Genomic DNA, 9003 nt, shown 5'->3' on the forward strand with positions numbered 1-9003 from the left:
CCTTCCAGCTTTCTCCCCTTCTTCTTTCTCCTCTAATTCATCTTCCTCTTCATCCAACTCATCATAATTCTCATCATTATCAGATTCCAATTCTTCTTCACCTTCACCTTCTTCTTCATCTGGTACTACTTCCTCTTCGTCATCATCATCATCCAAATCAACGTCAAAATCTTCGAGGGCGAGTTCAGATTCAGAATCGTCTCTTGTCAAAGCGGATAGACTAGAACGGGTAGAATGAGCTACCATCTTGCGTGAAGGTCGATAGAATGTAGAAGCGGGGATAGTTTCAGTGAAAGTGTATGGTCTACGTTTCTGTTATTTAGCACTGTGATGTTTATTGTCACTTAAATTAGCCTCTTGGGCTCTGAGAGAGAGAGAGAGGAAAGCAGTCAGATGAGCGATATGTGGAGGGTACGACTGAGGAGAAGCCAACTAGATAGGTCAAAGTGGGAAGGATAGAGGAAACGCGAGGAGCCTCTTGGGCTCTGAGAGAGAGAGAGAGAGGAAAGCAGTCAGATGGATGATATGTGGAGGGTCGACTGAGGAGAAGCCAACTAGATAGGTCAAAGTGGGAAGGAGGGAGGAGACGCGAGGCAACTCTGGGTATTCTGAGTTTTTGGAGGGGAGCGGAGGTGAGAGAGGTGTACCAAAGAGGATATTTATTGGTGGCAGAATACGAAATATACGGGTTAATAAAGAGAAGGAGGAAAAACGAACGAATCTTTCAGAACCACGAATGATCCAACGTGAGTTGTAGAGGAACCGATGCTGATAAAGTAGAAGACCTGGTTCGGAGAGAGAGAAAGAGAGAGAGAGAAGAAAGAATGAGAACGAAGAAGAAAGAAAGAAGAGATTCAATAGATGAGATGACTCCAACCACAACTTCCTTTGTATAGTTTCCCACAAAGGATCAAGAGAATTGGTATGTTACAACTCACTTTGGATGATTTATCCCCTACTGTTCCTATTTGTCTACCTCTTCCTTTTTTCGGTCCCTCACGTCTTTCTCTCAAACTGATTTTCTTCCCTTTCCTTTCCTCTTCCTCCTCTTCCTCACTTTTATCCCTACGATTCTTGTATCTCCTTTCCTCTATGATACTTTTCAAACTTTTCCGTCCTTCTCGTCTTTCTCTCAATGTTTGTAATCCTTTTTTAACATCTTTACTCTTCTGCTTCTTATAAGACATCCTTTTACTTCTTCTTACCATCATGTCATCACTATCTTCACTGAACAAAACACTACCTCTATCGGATGACGAACTGGAACTGTGATCGACTAGAAAAGGTTCATCATCACGATCGGGTGAAGACCAAGTTTTAAAAGTTGGTCCTGTTCTTCTTGCTCTCTTCTTCCTCTTTTTATCATTCAAATGACTCTCTTCACTCCTTAAATCTTCACTGTCAAAATGATCATCTTGATCATGTCCACTCGAACGTCTTCGAGAACTTTTCGAGGGTTTTTCAAGACCTCTAGGGATTGAATAAGATTTCATCCTTCTTAAAGACATATAAGGTATTTCAACCACCGGTTTGATAGCTTTAACTTTAGATCTTCTCTTTTCTATGTCTTCCGAACTCGATGTAGACTTGGTGGATCGTCTTCGAGCGGCTTTAGGCGGGTCGTCAGAGTTGTATTCAGATTGAGAATCGATATGACCGTGAAGGTTTAGAGAATCTGAAGAAACGCGACGGTGACGACGTTCACGATTACGAGCTGTACATTCAATATTTATCATGTGTATGAACAAAGTGTGAATGAGGTAGAGAGAACAACTGACGTTTGTTCATGGGAACGGATTGTTCATCACTATCATCTATCACGATAGGATTGGGAGTGTTCTCGTGAGCCTCTGTTCGGTTAGTCGGATCTTGGCCCTCACTTCAACTGGAATACGAACGGACAAAGTGAGATGGGTTGAGAGAATATCACAAAAGAATAGAAGTAGACTCACTCTTCCTGCCTTTTATAACAGATGAATTGGCAACATTGTCATTCTCATCAGCCTCATCTTCCCCATCACCTTGACCACGGTCGTCAGGACTTTTAGATTTCACTCGAAGTTGATCCTCCATGAACAGCTCTTCTTCTTCCGTGTCCATTTCGAACTCCATGTTGAGATCCTTTCAACTGGTTACTGTTCGGTTGTGGTTCAGTCAAGTAGAGTCACGATGGAGTATGGTACAGTAGTAATCTTGTCAGCGGATCAGGGGTGATGCAGCTGCTGCTAGATGGCGGTTGGGGGTGGTGGTGAAAGTCACGTGACTCTTCCCCTCTCTCCTACATACCCAAAGTGGTAGTTTGATGGCTGCCAGGGGAATTTGTAACATAGCCGTCCTTTTCCCTCTTTAACCTATTGTGAGGGGGGTATGTATCATGCGAGTGTGTTCTGATTCTCATATCCTCGCAGAGGATTAAACGGAGAGATAAAGGGTATAAAAGACTTGATCGTTCGGAAAAATTCCCATTCTTCTCATAATTCAACATGTTGAGGGCGTCTTCTATCTTGGTGAGTTGAGATCAAGAGAGTGATGACTGATGGTAGAATGTATTCAGAACGACCACTCTCCTCAAACAAGTACCTCGTGCGAGAGGCTACGCAAGGGGTACGATCATTGGAAGAGTATGTGCTATGCCGAAAGAAGCAGAGACGGATAGTGGGAAAAAGTATTGGATGTGAGTGATTACTTTCCTTTGACAGTGTCAACTCTAGCACTCTGGTAGCATGGTAGCATGAAGTACCCCCCAAGCACTCTTGTACTGAGGGTGGCAGTGGAACAGACCTGATATTCAGATACCACCTGGCTTCACCCACTCGTCCTCTGAAGAATTCCGATGGTGGTGAGTTTTGTCTCTATACTTGAGGTGTAAAAGCTAATGGAAGATGTGATAAACGATGAATACGGTTGTGAGTTCACCGATCCACCATTGGCAAGTAAGATGTACTTACTGATTCAAAGTCCCTGTGGTACCTCTGAATTGGTGAGTCTTCCTTGATTCTTCGCCCCTACGTTCAACCTACACAAAAATATCTTTCCCGATACACCTCGGACCATCTCTTACACATTAATCACCATATGATTGATCGCTCGTTGACCAACCTCTTCATGCTATCATCTCCTTCGTTACCTCGGTCAACCACCTTTACTTCTCTGTTCAGTAAGACCTATGCAGGACTAGTGAACTGGATGACCATTCACCGGATAAAATCAGAGGGCAGGATTGACATCACAGGTTCTACGTCTTCAACTTTCAAAAAGATGCTAAAGAGAAACTTGCGGATGTGAAAACTGGTGATATGGTCTTGGTTGATGGTGGGATTGTTCTTCCTCTTACATTCCGTTCCACATATTCTCCACTGATTTCGCTCTGGCCGTTCTGTGTGTTCAATGATTCACATACATCTCTTCACATGACAATGATTGCTGAGACTGACGTGTAGTAACTCTTGACGTGAACTGGAACGAACCGTTTGGTGATAATAAAGAATTCGCTACTAGTCAGATATATCTACAGTATGTTTCAATCCCCCCTCTCCCTATCTTCTTTCTCTACCCTACCTCCCCTCTCTCTCCATTCCTCCTTTACACCTTCCGTCTTTCTCCCCACTCCCACACTCTTATGCCCATTTAGCGTATATCATCCCATCGATCCAACTGCTCTCCTCCTCACACCTGCATGGTACCTCCAGCCATATCAACTGACAACCAGCGAACTGAGTCATCGTGTCTTGGCTCAAACCCGAAAACCAGACCCCCCCACTTATCCCGAACCCCCTGCTCCTGATTCCAGTACAGGCCCAGCGGACGGTGCCACCTCGGAGAGCGGGCCGAAAACATCTATTAGAATTGGTTTCTCTGAGAACAAGTCAACGGGTGATAAGACTAAAACTAAAGCTGGTCGATTCGGAGCAGGGAAATAATCTTTTTTCTGTGTACCTATCATAAAACCTCTTCAAACATACTCAATTCACAATATATATGAATATGTTTCCTCTGCTTATCATCACTTTGACCAAACTACAGAGTACTATTCGCTGCATGCGCTGCAGCATGCACCAAGTTACGCTACTCTTTTCGCAAGTTACTGAGCTGCATGCTGTCATGCCGCATGCCGCCTTGGGGGAGGGGTGGTGGTGGTGGTACATGGGGCCCCGAATTGTCCTTTCTCCTTTCTCCCCTCTTAACACACTTAGTTACTCGTACTTTTCCTTTCTTCCAACAATACATGATCAAGTGTCAATCTTGTACTCCGACTCCGACTGGGCTTGATAAATAGTATGAACCACTATCAACACTTTGAATCTGGACGACAATTCAACAATTCAACAATTCAATAATCCAATAATTCAATAATTCAATTAAAACAAAACAGTGATAAAAATTATGTTAGACAACTTTGATCCTGAAAAAGAACTTTACAATTCACTCCTTCTCAATTCGTTCGGTTTAAAATCATTTCATCTTATTCCACAATCTTCTAAATTATCTCAATCTAATATTTCTCATGATAAACTTCTACTGTCCAAAAACGCAAGTACGACGCCTTTGATGTATGAAGTAAATGGGAAGAATTCTGAGGGAATAACGACTAAAGTATATGAGAAATGGGAATATAATTTGGGAATGGCAAGAGCGAAAGTTGTTTTACTTGATTTAGTCAATATATACCATGATCATCGAGATCAAATTGTTCTCACTGGGGTCGTGGACGAATCTGGAGAAAAGGAGAAAACGACTCTCACTGGGATCGTTGACGAATCTGGAGAGAAGGAGAGAACGGCTCTCAGTGGGATTATGGACGAATCTAGAGAGAAAGAGAAAGAGAAAGATGACTTGTCATCCATTAAAGTCGAAGTATCTGTAGAAAAAAAGAATGACGTCTTAATTCACTCTGATATCGTTGAAGAATCCGTACACAAAGAGAAGAAAGAATCCAACCGGAATATCAAAATTGAAAATGAGTCAAGGGAGGTGAAGGAAGATGAAGTTCTGCACAAGAAAAGAGAAGTGTCAAATGAATCAGAACGAGGAGAGTGCATAGGAGTTGGAGTACAAAAAGGAGGTAAAACAATAATCATTCATCTTGATTCTAAAGGATATTCAGTAAGTCTTTTTTTTTTTCCATATCCAATAATCAATTCCCCATCTTCCATTTCCCCAGAGGTTCAATTTCGTTCCAGTCAATACACTGATAATATGAATCGATAGGAGCAGGAGTAAAGGATTGAGTAGAATCGATAAGAGGTTCGAAAGCTCGGATTGAAAATTCATATATCGAATCGGTGATGAGGAGGAACAGATCAGAAGAGTAGAGCTAATGATAAAACTCAGGTGGAATCGGTTATATATCAAAATATGATGAAATACGAATCACTCGAAAGTCTTTTAATCTCAATATCACCGTTTTATGTGGAATGTATGAATAAACAACTTGATCAAAAATTAGAATTATTGTTACTCGAAACTCGATTCAGACCTTCAAACTTTTCCGACCCTTCTCACCCTTCCAACGATTCCCACTCTCCTCGGCCTCCCCATCAATTCGGCGCTTTTCACCCTTCTGAAAGTCTGGACGGACCAATAAACCACGAATGACGAACCAATGAACCACGAATGAGAAATGACGAATGGCAAACCGTTAAACCACGAATGAGGAATGAGGAATGAGGAATGACCGACGATCTGTCAAGTGGACGGTTTATCAATCCTCTTACGCTCGACGATCGACGAATCAACACCAGACGATAATCATGACCGATAACGATGTAACGTGTGGGAGGAGACAGTGAGATAAAATTTAGAACAACCACCATTTCTGTCGTCGTTCATCAATCTTAGATGTGATCTTATTGGATGGATGGAGGACACTCATGATCACACCAAACTCTAGAGTTAGTTAGAAGTCAGATGTAGTCCAACATTTCCGAAATACTGCATATTGCATGCTACGGTTCAACTTGATAACGTCCATGTTATACAAAATATCAATGCATCGGCCTATGCTCCCACCTATTCGTCTACTTGACACTGATATCAAGTCGATACCATTATGAGAAACCCCCGCTGCTCAAACCGCCGCTATACTCCTCTGAGCATCTCCACCGAGGTTATCAGGTATGGCGTATCTCGTATCTACGTCAGAAAGTAATTTACCGCCGTATAACACTTGACCGTGTTTGGCGTGGAATTGAGCTAGACGAGCTTCTACTTCCGGTCCTGGGAGTTAGCATATCTGAGTGGTGATTAGGATTGAGGCATGTGGAGCTCGGGTAGTGTTCGGTGCTTGGGGGACCAGACGATACTGGTGCATCGAAATGCCAGAGTACAAGAGGAGAGGGTAAGAGATTTATGGCGATGAGGGTGAGAATGAATGCAGGAGACGAGTGATTGGGACTAACGGAAATGTCTCATGAGACCTTGGATAGGCCAAGCGGCCGCATCGCCCAATGCGCAGATTGTGTGACCTTCGACTTGTTTACTGTTTTGTCAGTACGGTGTCGGGTAACGAAAATGGCAGACGAGGCAGGTAAGTTGAAAGATGATCAAGACATTGACGAAGATGAAGGCGCAGTATGACGAGGATAAAATTGAGCAGATCAAAGCATAATCACATGAATGAATGAATGAATGAGTCAACCGCAACGAAGAACGAAACGGAGTACGAAACGGTGGAAGGACATGAAGACGACATGAGTAAAAGGTAGGAATGAGCAAAAAGGAGAAGAGGAATCGATACAAGAGGAATAACAACGTGAGAGGTGACGGAAATTAGGAACATGAAAGACTAGAGAAGCGAAACAACCCACGTGAGTTCCAACAACATATCAATCTCCCTTTCCTGCGCTCTACCTTCAACCATCCTATCCATCATATTCATCATCCAAGTCGTACCTTCTCTACAAGGCGTACATTGTCCACAAGATTCATGTTTGTAAAACTTTGAAAATCTAGCGATGGCAGCTATCATATCCGTTGACTTATCCATCACGATGACAGCACCTGTTCCTAAAGAAGTTTGATTATCTTTGAGAGAATCGTAATCCATCCTGATATGTATTAGCCTTTTAATCTGTCTACGTGTCTGTTGAGAAGGAAAATGAGATATGAATATCACTCACAAGACCTTTTCACAAACATCTTTTGGAATGACAGGTACAGAACAACCACCAGGTATGATACCCTTCAAATTATCCCAACCACCTCTAATACCACCACAATGTTTTTCCAATAATTCCTGTAATGGTATACTCATTTCCTCCTCTATTACACAAGGATTATTCACATGACCTGAAACGCAAAAAACTTTGGTTCCTTGATTACGTTCTCTTCCAAATCCAGCAAACCATTGACCTCCACGTCTGATGATCGTAGGTGCCACAGCGACTGTTTCGACGTTTGCCACTGTACTTGGACAACCGAATAATCCAACGTCGGCTGGGAAAGGAGGTTTGAGTCTAGGTTTACCTTGTTTCCCTTCTAATGATTCTATTAAAGCTGTTTCTTCTCCACAAATGTAGGCACCAGCACCACGATGAAGATAAACGTCAAAATCGTATCCTGATCCGCAGGCGTTTTTCCCTATCAAGCCAGCTTTGTAGGCTTCATCGATGGCTTGTTGGACGTGTGATGCTTCTTGGTAGAATTCACCTCGGATGTAGATGTACGCTGGGGTTAGGGATAATCCTCATGAAGCATGATATATCATGCAGATTGGTGACCAGACAAGGGAGGTCATACAAGAGCGGGAGAGGACGAGGGATGACATCCGTGGAACGAAAAGACGAATAGGTTACGGGAAGCGTTTAGAGGTGTGCGGTGACTCACCAGCTGTAGCATTCATAGCTCTACCCGCTACCAAACACCCTTCCACCAGTTTATGAGGATCACCACGCATGATCTCTCTATCTTTACATGTCCCCGGTTCACCCTCATCTGCATTGACAACAAGATATCTCGGTCTCGGATCTTTTTCCCATCCAGGTTTGTTCACTGATGTCAGTTATAATTTCCTTCTCCTCCACTTGGCCTTCTGCCTTTCACTTCACTATTCTCGTCCTTCCGACCTACCTCCCTTGCCAGTGTTACCTCTCTTCAGGTCTAAGACGGAGGAGACGAATAGGAAGTCCATCATGGTGATGGACACATAGGGAACGATGGATAATGTGGTAGACACCAGAAGTGAAATCGAGGAGTGGGTTGAAAGAGAGAACTAAATAAACCCACTAAAACTCCACTTTAAACCACTGGGAAAACCAGCACCACCTCTACCTCTCAAACCGGAATCTTTAATCTGTTGAATCAACCAAGAATCACCTTTTAACAAGATCTCTTTAGTCTTATGCCAATCTCCTCTAGATCTAGCACCTTTTATCCCATGATCATGTCTGCAATAAAGATTTGTGAAGATCCGATCTTGATCTTTAAGACCACCATAATGTCTGACGGGTGGATCAGCAACGGTCGCTAATGAACGTATGAGGTTTGTTCTTTGTGAGATTGCATTGAGAGGTGATGGGTTGGAAGTGGAAGGATGAGATCGGAGAAGGTTGGATTTGGGAAGAGATCGAGGTCGGAAGGTTGATGTGGATTGTCGAAGTAATGAAGTTGATGATAGCATTTTTGTTCCCTCTTCTCAGATTCTCAACTTTACAGATCTGGATCGCGCAGTGGAGTTCTCCCTGAGGTCTGAGCTGTCAAATGGAGAGTTTTGGAGATGGTGTTGGTTGGTAGGTAGGTAGGTAGGTAGGTGGGGAGAGTGAAGTGACTTAGGGGGGAACCAATCGGGATAAGGCGGATACATTACTCTTTCGGGGTTATGAAAAGTGGCACTTTGAGTATACGTTCCGATCCCGTGCGTACATACCTGTCCATGTGGCATGTGGCTATGTGGCAGATGGCAGGTGGCATCTTATGCGGTGGGTGTGTAGAGTCCTCTCTTTACATCAACCCCATTCATATGAGGGTTAAGCGTCCTTTAGAGCGAAAGCACGGCAGATTTGAATC

General features: G+C 43.2%; 3 protein-coding genes across 3 annotated transcripts; 2 read left to right on the forward strand and 1 right to left on the reverse strand.

The window, feature by feature from the left end:
• Nucleotides 1-2483: 2483 nt before the first annotated feature.
• On the forward strand, nt 2484-3920 carry TREMEDRAFT_64061 (uncharacterized protein; the record flags this gene model as incomplete). Its single annotated transcript, XM_007006388.1, has 8 exons — nt 2484-2507; nt 2544-2674; nt 2793-2839; nt 2883-2906; nt 2959-2980; nt 3233-3378; nt 3441-3513; nt 3710-3920. 8 exons carry the CDS (start codon nt 2484-2486, stop codon nt 3918-3920), a joined length of 678 nt encoding a protein of 225 aa, XP_007006450.1.
• Nucleotides 3921-4383: 463 nt separating this feature from the next.
• On the forward strand, nt 4384-5220 carry TREMEDRAFT_64062 (uncharacterized protein; the record flags this gene model as incomplete). The annotated part of the gene is made up of 2 exons (XM_007006389.1): nt 4384-5103; nt 5209-5220. 2 exons carry the CDS (start codon nt 4384-4386, stop codon nt 5218-5220), a joined length of 732 nt encoding a protein of 243 aa, XP_007006451.1.
• Nucleotides 5221-6067: 847 nt separating this feature from the next.
• On the reverse strand, nt 6068-8741 carry TREMEDRAFT_45095 (uncharacterized protein; the record flags this gene model as incomplete). The annotated part of the gene is made up of 6 exons (XM_007006354.1): nt 8224-8741; nt 7825-7989; nt 7119-7665; nt 6807-7046; nt 6399-6478; nt 6068-6216 (listed from the first exon to the last, which is right to left on the reverse strand). Exons 1-6 carry the CDS (start codon nt 8615-8617, stop codon nt 6068-6070), a joined length of 1575 nt encoding a protein of 524 aa, XP_007006416.1. The 5' UTR covers nt 8618-8741.
• Between the last annotated feature and the right edge of the window lie 262 nt (nt 8742-9003).

Source organism: Tremella mesenterica, assembly GCF_000271645.1.
Source record: "Tremella mesenterica DSM 1558 unplaced genomic scaffold TREMEscaffold_10, whole genome shotgun sequence".
Taxonomy (NCBI): Eukaryota; Fungi; Basidiomycota; class Tremellomycetes; order Tremellales; family Tremellaceae; genus Tremella; species Tremella mesenterica.